The sequence below is a fragment of the Chrysemys picta genome, chromosome 8, assembly GCF_011386835.1.
Source record: "Chrysemys picta bellii isolate R12L10 chromosome 8, ASM1138683v2, whole genome shotgun sequence".
In the NCBI taxonomy this organism is placed as follows: Eukaryota; Metazoa; Chordata; order Testudines; family Emydidae; genus Chrysemys; species Chrysemys picta.
Genome location: NC_088798.1, coordinates 34,207,165 through 34,235,155, shown reverse-complemented (window position 1 = coordinate 34,235,155; position 27,991 = coordinate 34,207,165). Strand labels below are relative to the sequence as shown.

General features: G+C 40.2%; 1 protein-coding gene across 10 annotated transcripts in view; it reads right to left on the bottom strand.

The window, feature by feature from the left end:
• FNBP1L (formin binding protein 1 like) overlaps positions 1–27,991 on the bottom strand; it is a 96,995-nt gene that overhangs the window by 53,968 nt on the left and 15,036 nt on the right. For 5 of the 10 annotated variants that reach the window (XM_065555570.1, XM_065555573.1, XM_065555569.1 and 2 more), the window contains exon 1: positions 1,882–1,914. The exons of the other annotated variants lie outside the window; for them this stretch is intronic. In XM_065555570.1, coding sequence (XP_065411642.1) covers positions 1,882–1,899 — 18 coding nt within the window. In that variant the 5' untranslated portion in view covers positions 1,900–1,914. Of the gene's footprint in view, positions 1–1,881; positions 1,915–27,991 lie in introns of those variants that run through there. 10 annotated transcript variants of the gene reach the window in all.

The window sequence follows — 27,991 nt, the reverse complement described above, 5'->3', positions numbered from 1 at the left end:
CAAAGTCAAATCACAGAAATGTAGGGCTGGAAAGGACTTTAAGTGGTCATCTAGTCCATCCCCTAAGCTGAGGTAAGACCAAGTACAAGTAGGCCATCCTGACAAGTGTTTGCCTAACCTGTTCTTAAAAACCTTCAGTGATGGGGATTCCAAAACCTCCCTTGGAAGCCTATCTCAGTGCTTATAGTTAGAAAGTTTTTCCTATGATCTAACCTAAATCTTCCCTGCTGCAGATTAAGCCCATTGCTTCTTGTCCTACCTTCAGTGATTCATAGATACAAGCCCAAAAGGGACCATTGTGATCATCTAACGACAATATATGGCCTGTGTCATACAGGCGGTCAGAACATTCTCACAATAGTTCTTATTGAACATGGAGAACAATTAAGCACCATCCTCTGTGTAACAGCCCTTAACATATTTGAAGACTTGCCAGATCCGCACTCATTCTTCTTTTCTCAAGACTAAACATGCCCATTTTTTTAACCTTTCCTCGTAGATCATTTTTCTAAACTATTTATTATTTTTTTGTTCTCCTCTGGACTCCCTCCAATTTGTCCACATCTTTCTTAAAGTGTAGCACCCAGGACTGGAAACAGTACTCCAAGTAATGCCTTATAGAAGTCTAAATAATTACATGAACAGTTACTTTATCAATCTCGTAATCTCATTAAAAAAATCAAGTTTCTTATATAGACTTATTTTCCATAAAACTATGCTGATTGGCATTAATTATGCTACTATCCTTTAATTTTTCACTGATTTCATCCCATTTCAGTTTTTCCATGATTTGGCCTGGGATCAATGGCAGGCTCACTACACCATCGTTATAGTTACCAAGGTCACTCCATTTACTCTTTTGAAATAGTGGCACAACATTAGCTTTCTTCCAGTTCTTTTTTCTACAGGCTGTCAACCTTGTCTAAACTTCTATGTATGTACACACACAAATAAAAGGTTGGATTCTGGAGAACAATTCTGCAGTAAGGGAATGCATTCTGCAGGTGTGGAATCATGGATAGACAAGGTCCTGCCTATTCACAAATAGTTAAGCCTCATGCTGGCACAAGGAGTTACAAAACTTTACCTTAGGGATGCTGGCTTTATTCTTTAGCGAACAATTTTTCTTCTCATTATAAGAAAGTTGGTAAAAATAGCTAGTACACATTTGTGTAGAGGATAACAATATGCTGCCATTTTGATATCAAGCCCAAATTCTAAAAGTTCAAATAGTTCAACAGGTCTACCTGTTTAAACTTGCAACATTTTGCAAAGAATCATCAACGTGCTACATAAACAATCACAGATTTTAAGCAGCCTGGTCAGTCTACTGAACTACCTCTGGGGAGAGGTGGGGCACAACACTGCAGGAGCAAGATGAGTTCTTGACCCACCTTGCAGGGAGGGGTTTTGGGCAGCAGGCTCCAGCGGCGAAACTCCAGGAGTCTGGCCATGCGGCCCAACCGGAGAGCAGTGGGTACTGACCCTCCCCTCTCCCCTCACCCCCCGACTCTGGCCACGCGGCCTTGGCCTCCAGCTGTGGGGCTTCAGCCTCAAGCCCCTGGTTCCAGCTGTGTGGCAGCAGGCGCTGGCCCCCGGCTGCAGTCCCAAACTCCTGTTGCACAGTGGCAGGCGCCGACCAGCAGCTCCAGCCGTGCAGCCCCAGCCCCTGGCACTGATCCCCTGCCCCAGCTGCACGGCAGCAGGCGCCAACCCACAGCTCTGTTCCTGGGCTCCGGCCATGCGGTGGCGGGAGCTGGCCCCGGGTGACAACCCCTGACCCGCAGCAGTGAGTGCTGGCTCCAGTCACACAGCCCAGGTTCCGACACCCAGTTCTGGGCTCCGGCCATGCGGCGGCAGGCACTGGCTCTGGACGCTGACCCACAGCTCCGGCTGCATGGCAGCAGGCTCTGATCCCTGGCTCCGGCCACACAGTTCCTGGCCGGCCGCACAGCAACAGACATCAGGCCCTGGCTCTGGCCACATGACAGTGGGGCTCTGGCCACATGACAGTGGAACTCATCACCCATCTCCATCACCACGGGCCCCCCGCTGCCTCCCCGACCCTGCATCCATCCTCCCCGCCCCATTGCCCTGGGCTCCTGCTGCCTCCCTGGCCCCACATCCATCCCACCATCACTTCTGGCCCCTGTTACCTCCCCCTTTGGCTTTTCCTCTCCATCCAGGGCTTGCTGGGTCCTGGGGCTTGTTGAGAAAAGTTATATAAACAAACATGCAAGTATCACTTTGCACAGCAGACTTACTAGCTATCTGTGAAAAGTGATACTTGTAAGTTTGTTAAATATCACATCACTTTTCATAGTCTCCCAGGTAGTTACTAAGTGTGCTGTGATATTAACAAATATACAAATATCATTCCTGAAGGGGGAGGTAGCATTATTTTTATGACTGAGTCTGCCAAAAAACCTACAACTATAAATTACAATGATGTGGATGTGTATCTGTGCATATTTAATTGTTTTTCCTAAAGTATTTTAGGAGAAAGTGTCAGTGCGGCCACCAGTGAGAGTTGGTCTGCACTCTGAGGCCACCAAAGAATTTGTTGTGAGAACCCCTGTCCTATACTCATACCTATTGTATATGAGTGTTTACAACTGCTGACTGTCCTTTAGTTCAGTGAGCTAAATTTAGCATAGTAATAAATACTGTAATTGGACTCCAGGAGAAATTCTGACTCAGATTACTGGGAAAAGTTAGTAATTAGCACTGCTTTGCAACTATTTGCACTACTTTAGTACTCTTACATATTACAATATAAGCCTCTTAAAACAGACTAATCAGATAAAGCCTGATTTATCCGGCTTATCCCAACTCTCATTTTAAGTGGGACAGAATTTTCCTAATCAGGCATTTGTTTTCATGGGGAAAAAAATGCAGAGGATACAGAAGTTCAGCATTTGTACTGGATTTCCTAGTGCTTGCCAAGTTAAAGTTAAAGTAACAGAGAAACTAACTAAAGAGGTCTTGTATAACGTTAATTTTGAAAAGGAATGGAAGCTCCTGAAATGTATGAGAGGTGACATGACAAAACTGTTCATTATTTCTTTGGAGCCATTACAGAGTTTTGTGGGAATGCCTAAACCTTCATACGATGCTATAGATGCAGTCAGGCTGCTTCTGAAAGTTCTTTGAAAAATAACATAGCCACTTGCCCAATGTTGAGTAATGGTCTCAAGTTGCAGTGGGGGGGGGGGGGGCGCAGGGGAGTTAGGTTGGATATTAGGAAAAACTTTTTCACTAGGAGGGTGGTGAAGCACTAGCATGGGTTACCTAGGGAGGTGGTGGAATCTCCTTCCTTAGAGGTTTTTAAGGCCAGGCTTGACAAAGCCCTGGCTGGGATGATTTAGTTGGGGATTAGTCTTGCTTTGAGCAGCAGGTTGGACTAGATGACCTCCTGAGGTCCCTTCCAACCCTGATATTCTATGATTCTATGTTAACTTGGAAATTTTAACTCTGAACATCTCCAAAAATGATGGACTAAATAAAGGACAAATTGCTTACCAGATTCCTTTTTTTCAAATGTGAGTTAATACTAATGCTAAAAAACCACACACACGCATGCAGACTGTCATAACTATAAAGGGAAGGGTAACAGCCCTCCTGTGTACAATACTATAAAATCCCTCCTGGCCAGAGACTCCAAAATCCTTTTACCTGTAAAGGGTTAAGAAGCTCAGGTAACCTGGCTGACACCTGACCCAAAGGACCAATAAGGGGACAAAATACTTTCAAATCTTGGTGGGGGGAAGATTTTTGTTTGTGCTCTTTGTTTTGGTGGTTGTTCGCTCTTGGGACGGAGAGGGACCAGACCTCAATCCATGCTCTCCAAATCTTTCTGAACAAGTCTCTCATATTTCAAACTTGTAAGTAAACAACCAGGCAAGGCATGTTAGTTTTATCTTTGTTTTCTCAACTTGTAACTGTACCTTTTACTAGGGTGTTTACCTCTGTTTGCTGTAACTTTGAACCTAAGGCTAGAGGGGGTTCCTCTGGGCTCTTTAAGTTTGATTACCCTGTAAAGTTATTTTCCATCCTGATTTTACAGAGATGATTTTTACCTTTTTCTATAATTAAAAGCCTTCTTTTTAAGAACCTGATTGATTTTTCCTTGTTTTTAGATCCAAGGGGGTTGGATCTTGATCCACCAGGAGTTGGTGGAAGAAAGGAGGGGGGATGGTTAATTTCTCCTTGTTTTAAGATCCAAGGGATTTGGATCTGTATTCACCAGGGAATTGGTGAAGAGTCTCTCAAGGCTACAAAGGGAAGGGAATTAGCACATTGGGAGTGGTGGCAGCGGACCAGATCTAAGCTGGTAGTTAAGCTTAGAAGTTTTCATGCAGGCCCCCACATCTGTAGCCTAAAGTTCAGAGTGGGGAAGGAGCCTTGACACAGACAGACACACATAATACAGGTGTATTATGACACTTCTACAAGAAACATGAGTTATGTTTAAATAAGGAAGTGAATCCAATATCCAACAAAAAAAAGAACTATATTTATTTTACTAAGAGGTACATGGCAATCTGATTTATTCTGATGAGGAAACACCACATTAAGATGAAAGCTGATGCTCAAATTAGCCCAGTGAACCAAAATAAATAATTTTCATCCCACAAAAATACATGTATCTGGAGATTATGCCTATGGACTGCTCAGAAAAAATAAGAAGTAGACAAAAATTCAGGTGATATTCCGAAAAGTGCTCAGCGTTGCCCTCATTCTCTTCCCACGGAAGAAACTCCCATTGTCTTCAATGTTGAGCACTTTTGAAAATACCACACCAAATAGCTTGATAATTGAACAAAGACATTTTTTTTAACTCAGATGGTAACTTTACATTGTCTCAAAATGTATCCTAATTCCCACCTCACTCAATGAAAGCATTAAGAATATCAAACACTTTATTATAAATGAATGAAAGCACATTCAGTGTGTTGTAACAGAGCAAAAAGCTCTAACATGACATTTAATTTTTTCATGCTGGCACATCAACTCAACATGGTTTCTTGCATTTACTTGTCCATCTGCTTAAGTGCCAGAACAGCTCTGGGAATTGTATTTAAGTGATGGTACAAAGCATACAAGGCTGCACAAATTGTGTGCACAAATCCCATATAGGTGATTGTAACAGGGTGGACACCTGCTCCTGCCTGGAAGGGCCTGAGATAGCCTAGGGAGTAGGCAGTGTGAAGGCTGAGCTGATTAGAGGAAGTGGCTGCAGCTGGGGCCACGCCCCAAACAGCCTCAGCAGGCCCTATAAAGGCTGGGAGCCAGGAGCTCAGGCCAGAGTCCCTCTCTGTCTTCAGAGAGAGAAGGGCCTGGCTGCAGGGAGCTAGACAGGGTACCTGAGTAGAGCAGGGCTGGGGAAAGGCTGAGGAGCTCCAGCCTGGATAGCCCCAGGCTGTGGCCTGGTAGTAGGCTAAGGGGTACTGAGGGTTGCAGTGGGCAGCCCAGGGCTAGGCCAAGACAGCAGGTCCAAACCCAACCTTGCTGATGATGAGAGGCCTATACTGCAGTCTGCCCCAAGGAGCGGGGGCTAGTTGGTGACTGGCAGTGGCCTTATCCTGAGGTAAGGTGGGGATAGTGGGTGGGGGTTCCCCTGGGAGGGGAGACCTAATGTGTGTGGGTATTGCCAGGGGGCAGCACCCAGGGCAAGGGGTACCAGGGTCCTGGGAGGGACACAGGGGCCAGAGAAGAGGAGAAGGCAGATCACTGGCATGCAGAGAGCGCTCCAGGGGCTGGTGAGCAAATTCCCAGGATGACCAGCAGGAGGTGCTGCAGGGGTGAGTCTGCTCCTCTACAGTGATGATGATAAATTAGATATATAGATAATACAAGTTAATGCTTTTCATGTTTAAAGATCTACATACATGTTAATCCTTACAACACCAAAGTGAAAAAAAACAGTTACTAACCTTTCATAACTGTTGTTCTTTGAGATGTGTTGCTCATGTCCATTCCATCCTAGATGTGCACGCAGCAGCTGCCAGAGATTTTTCCCTTAGTGGTATCTGTAGGACTGGCTTTAGTGCCCCCTGGAGCCACGCATGTATGCGCCGATAGAAGGGGTGCTGCCGGCTCCACACCCTCTCAGTTCCTTCTTGCCGATAACTCCAACAGTTGGTAGCAGGGTGGGTCATGGAATAGACATGAGCAACACATCTTGAACAACAGAAAGGTTAACAACTGTTTTTTTTCTTCGAGTGCTTCTTCGTGTCCATTCTATGCTTGGTGACTCTCAAGCAGTACCCTTGAAGGTGGGCTCAGAGTTTCTGGACCTGCTGGGCTAGTCTACGCTGGCAATGCTAAAGCGCTGCCGTGGCAGCGCTTTAACGTGCCTTGTGTGGTCACAGCGCAGCTCACCTCCACGAGGGGCGCAGCTCCCAGCGCTGGTGCACTGTCTACATTGGCGCTTTACAACGCTGCAAGTTGCTGCGCTCAGGGGGATGCTTTTTCACACCCGAGTGAGAAAGTTGCAGCGCTGTAAATTGCCAGTGTAGACAAGCCCACGACTGCAACACAACTCTTCCAAAACTGATATCATCACAGGCCTGCTAGATGATGGCGTAGTAAGACACAAAGGCATGAACTGATGACCATGTTGCAGCTCTGCAGATATCCTGGGCTGGTATTTGCACAACGAATGCTGCTGACAAAACCTGAGCTCTCGTGGAATGAGTGGTTACGATGGCTGGATGCGGAACCTTCGCCTGCTCATAGCAAGCCCAGATACAGGTGGTTATCCAGGATGAGATTCTTTGGGATGACACTGGCAGCCCTCTCATCCTTTCTGGTACTGCTACAAAGAGTTGTGTAGACTTGCGGAAGGGCTTAGTCCTCTCAAAATAGGGCTCACTTAACATTTAAATGTATGGAGCTGACATTCCTCAGGGAAGACGACAGGCAGAAAGATGTCCTGGTTGTTGTGGAATTGTGACACCATCTTTGGGAGGCAAGCCGGATGGGGGCGCAGCTGGACCTTGTCCTTGAAATACACCATATAAGGGGATTCTGACATCAGGGCATTGATGTCGGAGACCCTTCTGGCCAAGGTGATTGCCACCAGGAGGGTGACCTTCCAAGAGAGGGCCAGAGACAGAGTGGTGATGAGTGGCTTATAGACTGCAGTCTGCCCCAGGGAGCGGGGGCTAGATGCTGATTGGCAGTAGCCACGGAGGCAAGGTGGGTATAGGGGGTTCCCTTGAGGAAGGGGGAGAGACCCAAATTGTGGATTACTGCTGGGGGCAGGACCCTGACATAGAGGGGCACCGGGGCCAGCAGCAGGCGAGACACCGGCCTACAGAGGGTGCTAATTCCTTAGACTACCAGCAGGAGGCACCGCGCCGGTGAGTCATTGCCCCGCCACAGCCAGTCTGAGGGCTGCCTCCATGAATGAGTATGGCCTTCAGACAAATGTCCATATCTTTTTGAGTGCGCAGTCTGAAGCCCCTGCAGATCTGGCACTTCTCCTTAACATGAGTTTCCCCGAGGCACTTTTTAGAAGCTAGAGTGCAGGTCACTCACTGGCATAGGCTTGCCACAGGAGGCACACGGCTTGAAGCCCAGCCCGTGACGAAAGTCCCTCTATGACAGGGACCACTATTCACATTATGTACACTAATAACTAAGAACTATATACACTAACTACAAAAATTATACAATATACTAAAAGTCCAAATGACTGGGAAAGAAGTCTTGCAAGAGGGATCGTTCCAAGCAAGCATAATGGGCGGTAAGAAGGAACTCAGAGGGTGTGGAGTCAGTAGCACCCCTTATATTGGCGCATACACGTGTGGCTCCTAGGGGCGCTAGAGCCGGTCCTATGTATACCACTAAAGGAAAAATCTCTGGCAACTGTGCATGTGGCACGCACACACCTAGCATGGAATGGACATGAGCAAGCACTCAAAAAAATAAGTAGTAGATAGTTCTGTTTTAGTAGTTTAATTTTGTTTACTTTTGTGGAAATAGTAAGAGACCTATTATAAAAAATATTAACTACTTAGGGCCATATACTGTTCTTTATTAGAACTAAAATTTCCAATTACATCAATAGAACTAGGACAAGGTGTGTTCTTTAGAATAACCTTCACCAAGTAATAATAATGGTACACGTTAAATGTGGGTCTATACTACTGGTTTTAACAAACATGAAACCTCTTTCCAAAATAATACATTTCTTAACTTTTAGAGAGCTTTGGATCCATGTTAAATAATGAACTCACAGAATACAATTCATAGTGCTGGAATAAAATGTTAAATGCACTGCACCATATATGTTATGTTCTGTAACTATATACAGAGCAATCGTGCCATTTATATATAGCCCCAAAAACAGAATAGGTTAATTTAAACAGCCATCTTTTAACTGATCACAGATTCAGAGATATTAGATTACTTTTTGTAGTTTCATTTTCTAATATTTTAATATTTGCACTTCTAGGTAACGTGAAAATTACAATTATTTGTGCACAAAACTGTTCAGATTATTTTTAATTTTACTGGATTAAACTTTCTTGCATTTTATTTCGTTTTATTTATTTTATTGGTGGAAGTTAGGAGACTAAAAATGTTGTTAATCCAATTAGTCTCCATAGGCTCAATCCTGAGCTTTGTCATCTCCCATTGACGCTAATGCTCAGCACCTTGCAGGATTCAAGGCCCATGTTGACTTGAGCTAGGAATCTAATGAACAGAGTGACAATTACATAAGCTCATGGGGCTCTCAAACTCTCTTAACTGGAGTTCAAGTTATTTGAAACTCTTTTTACAATGGGGTAGACAAGAACTGATGCTTCAGTGGTTGTCTTCCAAAGGGTCCATTCCTATTCTGAGCTGAAAAGATTTCCCTTCCACTGCCATCTGTGATTGCTTTATTTAATGTACTGAAGAAAGCAATTTTTTAAACACAAAATCCACCATTTTCTTTTCCTGTGGGCTGCTGTATTTAAGTGTTCTACATTTACTCCTTTCACTTATTTTAAAACCTAAAACATGTTTTATCAGAGTTAACAAGATAGCAAACTAGGGACTTCCGGTCTCTGCTTGAACACTATCTCTAATAAAAAGTATTAGCTCACAAACGATGCCTTATTCATGATTAAATCTATTTTAAAATTTAATCATGCATTATTATTATGCAATCAGGCAAAATTTATTTTAACGTGTAAAGTAACTGAAGTAGTTACATTAAAAACATATGTCTCAGTTGGCATCTTCAAAACAGTGGAATTTTTCTGCATTGTGTGATTCAGATAACCAACACTAAAATGAAACATGATTCTGCTATGCATCAGTTTATTTTAAATTTGAGATCGGAAAGTACCCAGCAAAAATCCCCTTTTCTTCACCCTGGCAGGCTTCAAGATCATATTCTGTAGAGTAGAACCTTAGAGTTACGAACACAAGAGTTACTAACTGACCAGTCAACCACACACCTCATTTGGAACCAGAAGTACACAATCAGGAAGCAGCAGAGACAACCGCCCCCACCCCAAAATGGCAAGTACAGTACAGTACTGTGTTAAACAAACTAAAAAAATAAAGGAAAAGCAGCATTTTTCATCTGCATAATAAAGTTTCAAAGTTGTATTAAGTCAAGGTTCAGTTGTAAACTTTTGAAAGAATAACCCTAACATTTTGTAAAGCATCTCAGCCTAATACACAGGCACTTTCTTTGCAAGGCTCAACACATAAGGAAAAAGAAAGGAAGGACAGCAATATGGAGACTAAAACAGGTTCTCCCGTGCTTCCCCCCCCCCCCCCATATTATCCTCTTAAAAATATGGTCAATTAAAGCTACAGAGCAGTGATGTATTCCAGTGGGCGTGGCTATCGCCCATGGAGCTTTTTTAAAAGAATGTCATAAGCCAGACTCAATTTAGACATATACATTGTGCAAACTAGAACGGTATACACCTTCATTGTGTGGGAAATACATATTTCGAAACCTTGATGATCACCTTTTCCCTGCTACCTACACAAAGCACAGGTTCAAAATAGCTCAGTTATGATTTTTCCAGAACACACTGTAGCTATTGTAATAGTTTTAGGAAGGCACGGTGTTCAGCAAGCATCTTCCACATCACAGCATGTGTCTGATGTTGAATCCATACAAATACATATTGCAGCCAATCAGTACCAATATTTCTGAAGAAAACAGGTAAACAGCATTCCGTTAAGCAGGCAAAACAAGAAATGACGGCAGCAGCAGCAGACTATTACATCCTGTTTTTATTTTTTGCTGGCTTTTTGTGGGGGGGGCGAGGCAGGGAGGGTGTCTGTCTCTCTCTCAATCTATACATGCTACAATCAAGGTACCTCATCAGGAACTACCTTCTGCCATAAACTAAGAGCTACAAGACATTTTCTTGACTACAGTGGAACATAGGAAGACATTCAAGCACAATAATAATAATGGTCATTAACCTAAATATTGTGATTGTTGCTAAGTATGAAAAAGAGGTAGCTGCCATTTTGTTGTTTCATTCTCCCAGTTATTTCCACCAGAGTTCCTTTCTACTCTTATCCTCAGTTTCCACTTTTGCTGTCTCTCCCTGTCCAACCACCACCATTTTATCATCCCTCTCTTACCCCTGTTTTGCTCTTCTTGAGTCTCTCTTCATGCTTCCTTTCCTGCTTCCCTGATGGAAGGATCTAGTTAAATGCCCCACTGGGCAGGTAATTAAAAGAAAGTTCCCTAATCAAAGAGTACTTACACCAACTTAACAGCCACATTTTGAACCATAGTTTAATTTTATACCCAATGCAAAATCTTGCAATAGCTTGCCCTAGTGACAGCAATAGAAATACCATGTTACTATTGTAACTTGTGTAAGTAATCTTCCTGTTTACAGATTTTTCACTAAACATGGTAGATCTTGTGATATGGCAAAACTGACACTTCATTATTGTAATTTTTCAGCATAAAAATACATTGGAACTATGGTATGGATTTCTGCCAATAACACCACACTAGAGAGACCGATTCAGACAACAGGGTTGGTCCGCTCACCCCCAAAAACAAAACAAAAAATGTCAGGAAACAGCTCATTCCTGGTAATATTTTAGTTAGTTCAGTACTAATCAAAAGATCTTGTAAAATTTCAAACAGGTTATGCTATAGAGACATAGCACTACTCTTACTTGTACTGATTGTAAGTTTTCTACTTTTTAGACCTACATTTGTATGTCTGTATCTGCTATGTTTTGTATTCTCTCCAGCACCAAGTCAGTCATGTATAATCTTTGTGAAAAGTTTAATACATTTTAATAGGAAAATAATAGATAACTGTGATGGACTGGGGGATCTGTCTGTACAACTTATGAATTCTGGTTGGTATTATGAAATTTCTGTAGCATGAAATGCCCCTGTGTTGATGTATATCCATTCACTGACAGGACCTGCAACAAGTACACACCAGACTGACAACAATGGGGAATAATTAACTTTAAACATTGAGTACTGATTAGACTGATAGATATGCTAAAGGAAGTTTGCTCAATCTGGGGAAAAATACTTCCTCCTCAATCTGAAGGGGGAGAGTGAAGAACAGGGGAAAGTCACCAAAACAGAACAAAGAAACAGGTGACTAGAGCAAGTTTATAAAAGGACTTTCAGGAAGGGAGGGTGAGGGACAAGATACACAAACTTTGGGCAGGAGGAAGAAAGGGCATGGACTGTCCAAGACTAGAGGAAGCAAGCTGTTCTAGGGAGAAGGTTTGATGTCTCAGAACATAAGCCGTGCCCTGGAGCAGAAGAACTCTGGATGGGCCCAAAGGACTCTGACCCCAGCCCAAAGCTCTAGAGTTGTGAGGAAACGGAGGGTTTGTAAAGCTCCATGTATTTCTGGTGTGACTAAATAAAGAACAATAATGTGGAAGAATTCTGTACAAAATGTCTGGTATTATATGCTACATTTACCACATGATCCCTGGAAGAGGTAAACCTGAAGGTTCATACCTTCTCCTAGAATCCCACTGAAAGTATGCCTAAGCTATAGGGAGTCTGAGGAGTCAGCAATGGTTCCAGGGGCTAGGTAGGGGACTGTGTGGTCACAGCTCTCAGGCTGGGATGCTTGATTGATCATCTTCACCTCAAGAACATTCCCAGGGACCTCAAAACCAGGGTCAGTGGCTGGGCTCGGTTTAGATTCCAGAAACGTAAAATACCCAGGGATTCTACAGCTGACTCAACTCCCAGCAACCTGGTGGGCTACAGGCAGGAGGAGGGTTGTGACAATACTTATGGATTTCTTCAGTGGAATGTGCTTCTCCTATTTGTACTCTGGGCTCAATTCTCTAAAGCCTAAAAAAGTGAAAGGAGCAACAATTAAAAACAAAATACATAATAGGATTAGTGTTTCCTCTCCCATTGCGAAGTCACAAATGGACCATAAGAAGCTATCACTCCAAATATTTGATAAAACAGAACAAAGATAAAGCCTCAGAAGATTATTTTCCCCTGCATGAGATAAGATCGCAGTTGGACTTTTCCATTACACTGATTAAAAAGGAACTACATTGACATTTAACATCTCCATTTTCTTTGGCTTCACAAAGAAGCAAACAAATTAGGAACAAGTTTCACAGAAAAAGGAATCCATCTATTGTGTATGCTTGTTACAGGCCTGTTTTTACATTGTATGCAACATTAAAATTGGCACACTTTAATCACTTGCTAAGGAATTTCCTATCTAGGAGAGGATGTGTTTAAACTGAGTTCCCTAGCTTTGGAGCTTCCATTTCTGGTAGGTTTTTAATCAGCAGAGTGTCTCATATTTTTTCCAGCTAAAGAAATTCAACATGAAGACTAACCAAATTACATTTTTTCCTCAAGACACAAGATTATTTATTTATAAAGATAATTCACTCTGTTTAAGCAAATCCAAGTCAAACATTTCTGCTTCCCAACACATCTCTAAGAAGAAAAATACAACTGAAACTACAAACAGACATTTGTCTTGTTTGTGTTAGTACTATCAATTCATCATATCCTGAACATAAAAGGAAATAAGTCTCCTACAAGAAGTTTGTAATAGAGATGGATGATTTGGGAAGCAAGCAGTAAAAACAAAAAAGATAGACGGGAGGGGTTTATAAGAGATTTCTATCCTGCTCTGGTAGAGGAGCACGACTATTATCTACAGGTGTTTTCTATTTATATAGCACTTAGGTACTATGATTATAAACTAGGTACCATGATATTTCATATTTTCTAGGGCTGTCAAACAATTAATTACAATTAACTTAATATTAATAATAGAATATCATTTAAATATTTTGGGGTGTTTTCTACATTTTCAAATATTGATTTAAATTATAACACTGAATACAAAGTGTACAGTGCTCACTTTATATTTATTTTTATTACAAATATTTGCACTGTAAAAAACAAAAGAAATAGCATTTTTCAATTCACCTCATACAAGTACTGTAGTGCAATCTCTATCATGAAAGTTGAATTTACAAATGTAGAATTATGTACAAAAAAATACTGCATTCAAAAATAAAACGATGTATAATTTTAGAGCCTACAAGTCCACTCAGTCCTACTTCTTGTTCAGCCATTCGCTCAAACAAGTTTGTTTACATTTGCAGGAGATAATGCTGCCCGCTTCTTATTTACAATGTCACCTGAAAGTGAAAACAGGCGTTCGCATGGCACTGTTGTAGCCGGCATCGCAAGATATTTACAGGCCAGATTCGCTAAAGATCTTATGTCCCATCATCTTCAACCACCACTCCAGAGGACGTATCCATGCTGATGACAGGTTCTGCTCGATAACAATCCAAAACAGTGCAGGCTGAGGTTCATTTTATTATCTGAGTCAGATGCCTCCAGCAGAAGATTAATTTTCTTTTTTTGGTGTTTTGGGTTCTGTAGTTTCCACATCAGAGTGTTGCTCTTTTAAGACTTCTGAAAGCATGCTCCATACCTCATCCTTCTCAGATACTGGAAGGCACTTCAGATTCTTAAACCTTGGGTCAAGTGCTATAGCGATCTTTAGAAATCTCATATTGGTACCTTCTTTACGTTTTGTCAAATCTGCATTGGAAGTGTTCTTAAAACGAACCACATGTGCTGAATCATCATCCAAGGCTACTATAACATGAAATATATGGCAGAATGCAGGTAAAATACAGACTGAGACATACAATTCTCCCCCAAGGAATTCAGTCAAAATTTAATTAATGCATTTTTTTTAACGAGTGCCATCAGCATGGAAGCATGTCCTCTGGAATGGTAGATGAAGCTTGAAGGGGTATACAAATGTTTAGCATATCTGTCATGTAAATACCTTGCAATGCCAGCTACAAAAGTTCCAGGTGAATGCCTGTTCTCACTCCCTGGTGACATTGTAAATAAGAAACGGGCAGCATTAGCTCCTGTAAATGTAAACAAACTTGTTTGTCATAGCGACTGGCTGAACAAGAAGTAGACTGAGTGGACTTGTAGACTCTAAAGTTTGGATTTGTTTTGTTTTTGAGTACAGTTATGTAACAAACAAAATCTACATTTGTAAGTTGCAGTTTCGCGATAAAGAGATTGCACTACAGTACTTGTCTGAGGTGAATTGAAGAATACTGTTTCTTTTATCATTTTTACAGTGCAAATATTTGTAATAAAAATAATATAAAGTGAGCAGTATACACTTCGTATTGTGTTGTAATTGAAATCAATATATTTGAAAATGTAGAAACATCCAAAAATATATGAGAAAATACATTTTAATTGGTATTCTATTCTTTAACAGTGCAATTAAAACTGCAATTAATCATGATTAATTTTTTTGAGTTAATTGCGTGAGTTAACTGCAATTAATTGACAGCCCTAATATTTTCTAACTATAACAGATGTGAGTCCTTGGAAGTGTAAAGAGTTCATATGACTATATTGAAATGAACAAGACAAGCATGTATTTTTGGGACAATATGTGTTAAGTGGATTTCCTGGGGAGTGGTGAACACCATGACTCTGGTTTTGGAGGGGGAAAAAGTGCCTTTTGAAGCTACATCCTGAGGGGAGGGCGGTCAACTAGTGACTACCTGTTCCCAGAGACTGGAGATCAAAGGCCCAACTGTATAAGGAACAGCTAATTTGCTTAGCCTTGGTTCTGGTTACTGAACTAAAGACAGATATGAAGTTGTAACCACAGGGAAAACCCAGTTGTGGAGTTTGAAGGACTGAGACTTATTAGAGCCATATGTTGAAATTAGTGGTGATCCCCAGTAATCCCTTTTAGGTTCTTTTATTTGCGTTCTCTGTAATGTTTTTACCTTAACAATAAACGTGCCAGTTTAGAAGGAGATGTGTGGTAACTTGTAACTGTATTGCCAGCAATGTTCATAGCCTTCAGAGAGAGAGAGCGCAAAGCACAGGCCTTTTAGGCAGACTGGCTTGCTGAGGCTATTGCACTGTAAGGCAGGGAGATATGTGCAGCCTTAAAACCCCCAGTCAGGAGGGAATGAAACGCAGGTCTTTGCCCCAAAGAGGTGACACCCAGGAGCCAAAAACCTTTAAGTGGGTGCCCTTAAGCGACCACAGAGGGGAAAATACAGGTGCAGTTATCTTGAAACTGACAGTAACCAAAGAAAGCCCTCACTTTGCCAGCCACTGCTATCAATGACTAAGCAGATTCCAGAGTTAAGTGGAACATGGAAGACAGTATCATACTAAATGCATGGAAAGATATTTGGCACAATGTTGTAAATATCTACTTCACCACTGTCACAAATCTAATTGGGGACTCACAAGACACTGAAACCCCATGTGCTTTAAGCCTCTGCTGTCTGAACAGAGGGCACTGCCCCTAGCTTGGGGTCTCTAGGCTCTCTGAGGGTGCAGACCTTCTGAGAGGTGAGATATCACAATGCAACTGCCTAGCCCCCAGGTATCAGTACTGACCCCTTGGGTTCCCCTGTAGTGTATATATAGTCCAACCCAGAACTCTGGCCCTGTGGATACTCTGGGTTCACAAATTAACTCTTCAAGGGCACGTGACAGAAACACCACATAAGGTACACAAAGACTTTGCACTAGATCCCAAAGTACCACTGCTTTTTATTTAATAGGACAAGATACAGATCTATACAGAAATAAATCCTACATGCAGTTCCCTGCCTCAGTTTCCTCACCACTCTCAAACATTCTTTGGGCTGGTGGCAGGGTCCTCTGGGAGGTGTCTGGTATCCTTCTGATGCAGTTCGTGTCTTGACTTCTGAGCCAGGGAGCCTCTCTCCCCCAGGTCAGTTTGATTTCTCTGACTCTTAGCTGGCCCCACAGCTCAACTGATCCCACTCCCTGCTATGAAAACAAACCCATCTCTTCCCCTTTCCTGCCCAAAACTTCCTCTCTCTCTCTCTCTCCAAAGCCTTCTGCCTCAGACTCCTTTTTAAACCCCTGCTTTATCACTTACATCTTTTTGTTCTGTTTGGGGATTTTCCACTTCCCTCTCCCTGCAAACAAGCTGGATGAAGTAACCTCTCTCACATTCAACCAACCCATTTGTCATTCAGCTGTTTCCACCTGAATAGGCGACTGACCATTGTCCCTGATCTGGCAGAGGTGTGCCTATTACTCTGTCAGCAATGGTGGATTCTACATTTACATAGATACTCTGAAAATTGCTGCATTGTTGAATGTAACAACTTCATATTATCAACTAGAATTCATAAACGGTATAAATAGATTCCCCAATTCATCATAACATCCCCTCCTTGAATTTAGCCAAACTACAATCCTGAATCACTGTTATTGGGTCCCAGACTAAATATGTTTCAAGAGCAGGAGGCAAGCAGACAATATGCACTGTGGGCAGCCCAGCAGACAATAGAACCTGGAGTATTAATCCCAGGGGAAAGTGAGTGAAATGACTCATCCATCTGTAAATGAGAACAACACTCACCTACATCATAGTGAGGATTAACCAATATTTGTACAGTGCTTTGAAGCTGTAAATCACTAAAGACTGTAAGCACTAGGTGTTTCTAAAATATATTTCAAAAAGGTTAGTAAGTCTAAAAGAGATCCTCACATTCTTTTTGAAAGAGGTCTCCTGTTGTCAATTAATACAAATTAATACAAAAATTCTTAACTTGGTTTTTGAGTTTCCAAATGATCACATTTTCTATTTATGCAAGAGGATTTTTTGCTTGGGTTTGGGGGAGAGGGGTTAATATGAAGCGCTTCAGAATGGATAGGAGATGGTCACATATTACATACTTTTCAGCAACCAGCCATTTTTGTTTGCCAAATTTCATTTCTTTTTCCTATTTAAAGATTGTTCTTGCTAAGTGTTTTAAAAGATTATTCTTCTATATGGAGGAAGAGACAACCCACTTAAAAAAGCTGTCCAAGTGGTTTAACATAACATATTTGATCTTCCACTGCCCCAGAATCAGGTTTGTCAGTATTTGCTTTCACATCAGCAGAAGGCGCGGAGGAGAAAAAAATAAGTAATTCTTTAATTGGCACGCTGAGATTTGATAAACAATGGTTTTGTACAAAGCTGAAGTATCTCCACTATCCAGGTCCAGAATGAAGCATCTGGTGGAATCTGAGGTAGGAGTGAAACACTATTTGTCCCCTGATTTGAACATCTCTTAGCTTATTCTTTTAACAATATTTCCAGAGCTCCCTTTCTTTTAAGAACTAAATCTTCTCTCTAAAAATTATTTTATGCAAATTTGATATTTCAGAATGATATAGGGACTTCTGGAATTTTCACATTAGGACTCATTTTCCAATTTTCATTGCCATGAAGTAACTTCACTGTTCTGTAAATTTGTTACAGTCTGACTTGCAGGAAGAACCATGTGAAGGCCAGGTGGTGTACAAGAACAACACATATCTAGTGGTATTACAGTAACGCATTTCTTATTAACATGTTTCCTGTGGAAGCAGGAATCCAGCGAGTGCATGTAAATTTCAGCATGCCCTCAGCCACATTTTTATTACTGAAATAAAACCAAAAAGTGATTATCCTGGTAGCAGTCACAGATAAGAGTTAACAAATCTTATTTGAAAATATTGAGAGAAATGGCTTAGACTAGAAACAAGCATTATATTCCAACTTGGAAAGTGTTGTTCTTTGTCTGTTGTATTCACCAATTTAAAATCCCAATTTTTTTCCAAATGAGATTCCATTCATGTCACGAGTGCCTGCAGTTAATGCTCATGCATTTTGCATTAGGAAATTATGCTGGAAATCCTCACTTGGTACCAATGCATTAGTATTAAAAACTCATTGCTGTGTCCGGAATCAACAGAATTAAAATGTCTCTTTTTGTGGCAATCTTTACGTTGGTTGTGGGTAACACCTGTACAATATAGATCAGCATGAATCTAAAATGTATTTATTAAACATTTCACAGAATAGGCTAATATCTCTTACAGTGAATGAAGGGTCACTTAACGAATCAAACCATTCACATACACAACGGCTAGTAAAAGGAGAGCGATTTTTAAAATAATTTAGTGAACATACTCTCTAAGCTGTTGTGAGTTTTAGCTGTTACTATTAGAAACGGGCAATTTTTTTCCAATGATTTTTTTTCCCCTCCACTGAAAAATGCAGATGTGATGTCACCACAAAATTTTGCAAATGTGTGTCAGTTTAGCCAAATTGTTCTGGTCACTAACAAAATTCTGAAAAAAATTGAAATGTTTCAATTTTTCAATTTGAAATGATATTTCATTTTGAAATTCCCTTTAATTGTATTTAAAAATATCATTTAAAAATGTTAAAATTTGTTCCAAATCTAAAAGAAACATTTTGTTTTAGGTCAAACAGCACATTTTGTTCCACCCAAAACAACATTTTTTTCAACTTTCAATTCACTGAAAATTTCAAAAAAATTTAATTTTCAGTTCAACCTAAAATGATTTACTCTCCCCCTCCCCCCCCAATTTTTGGAAGAGCCAGCAAACCAAAAAAATCCATTATTGCCCAGGTCGAGTTACTATCCGTACCTCTAGTTGTATTCTTTAAGCTATCACATCTTAATATTACTTGGTTATGTTAAACATAATGGTACCTTTAATAAAAATTAAATTTGTATTAAATGTTTTGATTAGCTATGTCTCTAGCAGTATCCACAATATGAATGTAAATAAATCTCAAACCAAGAGACAGGCTGAGTAAACTGACAAACACATCCATTTCCCATGATGAGATTATAGCTTCACTAACTTCAATAGAAACCAGACTGCACAGATCACAACGCAGTGGGCCTGTCAACAGGTCCCAAAAGACACCTTTGATCTAGAAGCACATTAGAGTCCGAAATAACCACCAGACTCATTTTTACATAATACAGATGCTGGAAGAACTGTTTTTACAGTACAATAACAAGGTAGCTGGTAGAGTGTTTAAACAAAACCAAGCAGATGCTCAAGTACAGTAGCAAACAGAATACTGAATACTAATGAACCAGTGCTGTGAGAACAACAAATATACTATAAAAGCTAGCACTGAGGTGAAATCAAGTGCCTGAAATCTTGGCAGAAACACTGAATAGATAAAGCATTTTTAAAAGGAAACATTCTTTTTACTTGAAATTTTCTGCAATTTTTTTTTCAGTACGACTCCAAGACAAAAGGATATTCAATGTGACATTAAAGGATATGATAAGCTGCTGGTACTTCTGCACTGTTCCAACTAAATGAATACAGTGGCATGAGCCCTACTTGTATCTATGGTAGCCAACATTAATAGGACATTATTGGGAACTTATTTTTGCCCTACTCTGTTAATGAAAATCACCTTAAAAGCCTGAAAATAAACCCCAATTTACTGATTTAAGTCCTGTATAAGGAGTCTCTAGGGAGAAGGTTTTCCATTTTTTCAGTGACAAAATGGTGTATTATAAAGCAAAAGAGAATATCCAGAAGACATTCCCCATCAGACTGGAATAATTATGTAAGACTACTGAAACATCAGGCCTAAGACCATTTGACAGAATCCTTTTAAAAATGTTATGTATTGTTTGTATCATATGGCATAGTAGATAAGCCATTGTTTTTATAATCCCAATAGAAGGCCATATGTGTCACAGAGCTAAGCTGTCTGCCCCCTAAAGAACAAAAGGGGGTTAAATACATACTGAAAAAAAATTATTTTATATAGCAGCTGGCACCTCTGTAATTCAAATTTATCAAATGCCCTCTACATTCCTCCTAAATTCAACTTTAGAACTGGCAGTGTCAAAAGGGGGTCAATAATAGCAATACATCATTATAAATATTGCTATTTAACAAATTAAAATTCAGCTAGTTACAATCATATTAATCAAGTAAAAACTATAATCTCAGAATTAAATATAAAAAGTCAACTATGAATATCTGCAAATCATTTGTATTAAGCCAGTTATTTAAGTGTATTTTGTTTGTTCTCTTGATGGTACTCAAGCATATACATAGTTCAGTTTATTCAGAAAGATTCCTAGAAAAATCCACTACAAGTCCCTAGCACATGGCAACTCAAAGAAACTCATCTATTTTAGATACACAGCAAGGAACTTCTTTGGCCCACTCTCCCTGGCTAGATAATCAAAAAAGCAAACAAGTCATCAGTATAAACAAGCAGTTTGCCAGGTTTTTTGATCACTGAATCTTGGTACATGGAAAAAGAAACACCAAACTCAATTAATTAAACATGCTAGAAACTACACAGAGCCTTAACGGTTTAGATATGTGTATTTAGAGACTGCATAAGACAAAGTGAAGGGAAGGAAATAAGTGTCAAGTATATAAAAGGTCATTAACCATACAAAATTCAAGAGAGATCAAAGAGTAAGAAAAGAGGTAACAAAAAAAGGTGGGGTGGAAATAGGGGTGGGGAGGGAGAACACTTCTAAAAACTAAAGCGTGGCACAAGAACAGAGAAATGCTGATAATTTCCAACAAAGTGCAAATGAATGCGACAAGGAGAGGTCAAATGAATATTTTGTAAGTATGAAGAAGCTAAAATAAAATCTAGTGGCAAAAATGAGAAGGAACTCAGATGAATAAATTCAATGTGGTCTTTCTTGGTGTCATGAGACAGACAGAATTCTGAGTCACTAAGCAGGAAATAATATGGCTAAAAGCAATTAACTGTTTAATACCCTCCCACCTTGCAGGGTCCTAGAGCCTGGCTTCCAGCCTGAGCCCAAATCTCTGTACCCCTCAGCCTAAGCCCCATGAGCCTGAGTCAGCTGGCATGGGCTTGCCGCAGGTTTCTAATTGCAATATAGACGAATAAAGATGGTAAAATAGCATTCCCGATAAAAGGGTTATGTAAAATGGCCCTACAGTCAGACTTGGAGCAATCCAATATCCTGGGTTGCCGGTTTGGAGAGACAAGAGCTTCTATTTAGGCAGCAGATTTAAAACAAACAAAAGTAAGTGTTTCTTCACACAACGCACAGTCAACCTGTGGAACTCTTTGCCAGGGGATGTTGTGAAGGCCAAGACTATAACAGGATTTAAAAAAAAACCCTAGATAAATTAATGGAGGATAGGTCCATCAATTAGCCAAGATGGGCTGGGATGGTGTCCCTAGCCTCTATTTGCCAGAAGCTGGGAATGGGCAACAGGGGATGGATCACTTGATGATTAACTGTTCTGTTCATTTCCCCTGGGGTACCTGGCATTGGCCACTGTCGGAAGACAGGATACTGGGCTAGATGGACTTTTGGTCTGACCCAGTATGGCCGTTCTTATGTTCATGTTTTGGGTCAGGTAGATGGGTGAAGAGCCTCTCACTCTTAAAAAAAAATAAAAACAAAGACTGGTGAAATTTGTTGTTAATGTTTATTGACTCCTTCCCCTTCCCATAGGGCCTAACCTTTGAAGAGGATACACAGAGCACGTACTCTTAGGATTTTCAAGTCAAGACCAATGCCAAATCAATCACATAAGAGACAGGACTAGAATTTTAAAATATGTATTATTCCTGCTCTATAGCTGAAAAACTGGATACACTAATTAACAAAATAATCAAAAACTGAGAACAAGGAAAAACAGTTTCACATTGGGTATGGGATGGACATATAATTAGTAAACAGTAAATTTGTAAGCATCTAGAGGATAATAGGCTTATAAGGAATAGCTAACATGGATTTGTCGAAAACAAATCATGCCAAATCAACTGAATTTCCTTCTTTGTCGGTGTCGGTGTTACTGGCCTAATTTATGGGGGGAAGCAGTACACATGACACATCTTGATTTCAGTAAGGCTTCTGACACAGTCTCACAAACATTCTCATAAGCAAACTAGGGAAATGTGGTCAAGATGAATTACTATAAAATGGGTGGAAAACAAGTTGAAAGATGGTATTCAAAGAATACTTATCAACAGTTCACTTTCAAACCGGGGGGACATATCTAGTGGGTTCCCACAGAGGCCTGTGCCAAGTTCCATACTAGTCAATAGTTTTATTAATTATATGGATAATGGAGTGGACAGCATACTTTAAAAATGTGTAGATGACACCAAGCTGGGAGGAGATGCTAGCACTTTGAATGGAATGGATTAGAATTCAAAACCACCTTGATGAATTGGCCTGAAATCACCAAAAGGAAATTACATAAAGACAAGTGCAAACTACATTCACTTATGAAAGAAAAATCAAATCCACAATTACAAAATGGGGAATACCTGGCTACACAGTACTACTGCTGAAAAGGATTTGGAGGTTATAGTGGATCACAAATTGAATGAGAGTCAACAATATCATGCAGTTGTGAAAAAGGCCAATATCATTCTGGACTGTATTAACAGGAGAGTCGTATGTAAGACACCTGAGGTAACTGCCCCACTCTACTCGGCACTGGTGGGGCCTCAACTGGAGTACTGTGACTAGTTATGAGAACTGCATTTTAAGAAAGATGTGGACAAACAGGAGAGACTCCAAAGGAGAGCAACAGGTTTTTTTCCTTATTTTAGGGTTTCTTCTTTGTACTTTTAAATAAAATGATATTTTGCTTTAATGCAATTTTAATCTGGATTTGATCATTAATGTTGAGATCTGTCAACCTAAGTCACTGTCTATTGCCCCCATCACAGTAGTGTCTGAGCACCTTGCAATCTTTAATGTATTAATCCTCACAACACCCTTATGAGGCAAGGAAGTACTATTCTCCCAATTTTGCAGTTACAGAACTGAGGCACAGTGACTTGCCCAAGGCCTCAGAGGAAGTCTGAAGTGGAGCAGGAAATAGAACCCAAGTCTTCCAAGTACTAAGCTAGTGCCCTATCCACTGGACTATACTTCTTCTCAGAGATACTGATACTGGCTGAATTACCCAGATCCAGAGAGAAAAGACAGGTGGGGCACAAAAGGGTACTGTGCGTGAGAATGGAGATGGCACAAATATTAGATAGGGGTCCATCAATGCAATGCAAAGGTTATTTAATATTTTGGAAGGGTCAAATCCAGCCTCAAAAGCTGCGTTAGACGAATGCAGAACCTCAGCGAGGATGAGACTGTGAAGTGGAAAATAGGATACAAGAGGTCTTTCTCCCAGAGCCATTAAAAACAAAAAAAATCATCTGTTCCTGCTCTTAGTCACCACCTGAAGGCCTAAATCCTTTGTTTAGAGCATCACAACTTGTTGCTGAGGAAATAAGTATTTGAGTATCATGGTACAAACAAAAGATTAGGACTTGTCAGTCAGGGAAAAATCAATGGGAGGCAAGCTAAGTCATCTTCTGGTTTTAATTATTTTTATTTTTATTGAAGGATTGAGATACTTATTTTTCCCTTTATATTTCATAAACCTACCTACTGTATACTAACTCAAGTTATTTCTGAGCTATTAAAAAAATCTCCCACAGTGATTTTCCTGGCAGTAGATTAGTCAAAATCTCTTCTTTCCCCCCTCTATCCAACATTATGCCATCTTGTCTAGATATGCTACTCTTCCAGGAATTCCAATCTGCATTTTTTCCTAGATTTACTTTGACCCATTGCAAAGGCTTTTAAAACCAGCTATTTTCTCTAGGTTTAGTTAGGTTTGCAATATCTTCTAGATCACATTATATAAGAGTTATAGTCTCCTGAAATATTACCATCTAAAAGTTTAATGAATTAATGAGACACAAGGAGCATATGTTTTTGCAAACAGTCAATAAAGAAGAGAAACAGAAAAAATGTTTAGTGTAGTTTTGATGATAAACCTAACATTCATATATAAATCATTTGAACTTAACAGTTTTTCAACATTCATAAACACAAGCAGTGACCTGTATTAATGTTCTGGACTAGCCCAGTATCCAGCAATCCAAGCTCAGAAATCTCTCAGACTTTTTTAATACAAAACAAATGACTTAAAATCACAAATTACCAGTAATTCCTGCAGATTAGTGTGATGCAGTACAGTAACTATGATCTACAGCAGTGGTGGGCAACCTGCAGCCCGTCAGACCGTTCGTTTACATTTGCACAGCTGTCTGCAGCTCCCAGTGGCTGTGGTTCGCCATGGAGCTGCAGTCCAGGCCTGCACCACTTCCCGCAGCTCCCATTGGCCAGGAATGGCGAACCGCGGCCTCTGGGAGCTGCAGACAGCCGTGCAAATGTAATCAAACAGTCTGGCAGCCCGCCAGCAGATTACCCTGACGGGCTGCGTGCAGCCCACGGGCCGCAGATTGCCCACCACTGATCTACAGGGAGTGGCAGCCAATACGCCAAATTTAAAGCTCAGGATACAGTTGTGCATCTTACCACAGAAATACATCCCGTGAAAATGTGTTTTATAATATTAAAGTAGGCAAGATTATCCACAAGTGTGCATCATTATTATTATACCCACACAGCATCTGCACATTTCATTAACATGATGTTTTATTCACTTTTCTAGAGGATCTGATCTTAAAAGATCTTATGCAAATGTTAACATTAAGCAAGTAAGTAGTTCTATTGACTTCAGTGGAGCTACTCATGTTAGTAAAGAACAAGCATAAGCATTTGCAAGATCAAAGCCATAATAAAGACAAGACCTAAGCGAGACCCCTGAAGTACCCCACTAAACATGCCCCTCATAACTCAACCCTGCTGTTTTATCACTCTTTGCTTATGGTCTTTCAGCCAGTTCTCAGGCCATGTTTGGTGCTAATCTGAATTCATGCTGAGGGTAAGATTTTGAGTCATAACATTTTACTAAAATCCAGATACTATGTATCACATTCCCTTTCAACCACTATATTTTTGTCATTCTTTTTTAAATAGCAGTGTTTAGCTTTAATCTTCCTTTCTCAACATTCCTACTATGTTATCACCCACTCCTGAAATACCTTTGCTAGTTTCCAGTCTTTTACTATACCAAATTCTAGCTTCTTGTTTAGCTATCTAAGCATTCCTAAACTACCAACCACTGACAGTCATATAACTAGCGGACAGAGGAAAATTAGTGAAGGACTCTGTCCTATGCTTGGATTGGCAGCAATTACTTATTATTTATGTGCCACTGTACTTGGTGCTGTAAAAGACAAAAATTGCTTCTGACAAGTGGTTTCAGGTAGGAGCCAATCATGATACGTGAGTCATATCTGCATGTTCAAGCTGAATACTTATGCATTATATAACAACATATTGGATTCTTAGAATAGGTATTGTCTTAGAGATGATACTGTTAACATGACATAATATGAGTAAGGAGTTAAAGTCCCAAAGTTTTCTAATACCCTTCTCTTTCTTTGTTTTGCTGTTTCTTTTTCAAGCAGGCTGCACCTATTCCTGGGGTTGCTTTTCTTTACTGGTGCAGTCTCTTTCCTATGTACAGTAGTAGCTACATCTCCACTGATGTCTCTTTTACAATCTAGAAATGTATTACAAACATGTACGTTGCTAAGCATCCACAAGTCCTCTTAAGTAGACGTTAAACTTTGAACCTCACAGGATCAAGCCCTATCTGTCATCTGGGTATTTTGTTTGGTGCTGTCTCCTATCATTCTAATGAGCTTGTCTTTTCTTTTTTTTAATGCTGAAACAAAAGGAGTCATAATATGGCAACACAGTAACTTTTTCTTTCCAATCTTAAATCTGTTGGTCAGCATTTTGGTGTTAAAGTAAGCAGCATCTGTTTTTCTGTACATAACCCTTATGTAACAAAAATCTGCAATCAAAAATATATGGAATGTAATTATTACTTTTTACTACAAGAATTGACGAACACACCTTTTAAAATATCTGTCCTTTTTTGTCAAGTTACTACCATTTTATTGGTTGGTGTAGGGTTGTTTTTCTCTCTCTCTCTCTCTCTCTCTCTCTCTCTCTCTCTCTCTCTCTCTCTCTCTCTCTCTCTCTCTCTCTCTCTCTCTCTCTCTCTCTCTCTCTCTCTCTCTCTCTCTATATATATATATATATATATATATATATATATATATATATATATATATATATATATATATATATATATATATATATATATATATATATATATATATATATATATATATATATATAATTTTTTTTTAAGATGGAAAACAACTTGTTCTTAACATTTTGACCAAAGATCTTAAAATAAAAGATTATTAATGGATACTGAGACATTTTGTCAAAAAAATTGCTTTCACTGAATCCTAGATTAAAGAAAATTAAGAGGTATTTCAGGACCCAAATTGCTGAAATACAATATTGTAGAGGGGAGATTGTTAGAAATATATGATTTTTCCAAATGTGATGTGATGGCTCTAGAAAGCCATGCTTTATTCCTCTTGACCTCTCCCTCAACGTCCTGCATCAAGTTAACAATCCTTTTGGAGCCTCTCAGTAGTATTTTTGAAACAGTGAGTTCACTACAAAGCAACGTAAGAATGGTCCTTTCTCCAATGGACTCAGCTTTTGCTACACTATGATATCAGCCTAGTAGAGATGACCAGAAGGAAATGATGAAACTAAAAACCTATTTACATCCCCCTAGGTCAGGGAACGATTTTATTTGTGCTCTTCTAGATGGCCAAATGTGTTTGCACTTTCCAAACAACTATTTTATTATTATTTATATAGTGCTAGAAGTGTGGCAGGCACTATAGCTTTCTGTTCAAAAATTACTCAGATGTAACAGCAGCAGGTTACTGAACATGGATCAATGTCAAAGTCAAACCTTCCCCAATTATTGATTCCTTGTAGCTGTTCAATAAATAATCACATTAGGAATATTAAAGATAGTTATGTGATTACAAACAAAAAGAAACCAATTAACTAATTTTTAAAAAAACAACAGTTGCAAATGGATGAAATTACATCTACATATTACAGAAGAAATACTTTTTATACACAGGAAAATCAGGTTAATAAATAAGCCCTTATTGACTTTTACATAAAAACAAGCTATAACTTAATATCATCATGAACAGAATCTCCGCTCCTAGTCTTACACATCTACTGCTCAGGTATTCAAACCATTTCATAGTGAAGACCACATCATAGCACAGAGATTGTGTAAGAACGGGAGGACAAACACACAGACCTCTCCTCCTATTCAAAATTACATACCATCACTGTGCCTGTTACAACTGCTTACATGGAAGAATTATTAGGAAAGTAATATTTTTTAGCTTCTTTCAATACCATCTATAGAGCCGTGCAAATCTGCAGATATTCGCTTCATAGCCGCAAACCATTTTTGCGAATGCAGCTACAACCGCGCAGGGCTCTACTCACCGGTGGCGCCTGGCCCGCGGCATCCGGCTCGGGCAGCCCAGGGAGCGCAACGTGCTTGGGGCCAGTGGCCAGCAGCCAGTGGCTGGGGCTGGGCAGAGTCGGGGCTGTCCAGCACCCGCTTGCTGCGCCATTTCCAGTCCAGCAGCTCAGGCCCCTTGGGCAGTGCCAGTGTTCCCACCATGGCCTGGCCCAGCAGCTCTGGCCACTCTCCCAGTCCCAGGCCTGGCCTGCCGGCTCCTGGGCAGCAGGGCCCGCTCCTGGCCATGGGGATTGGAGTGGGCAGGGCCCCAGCACCCCACTCCTCTGCCCTACTGTGATGCAA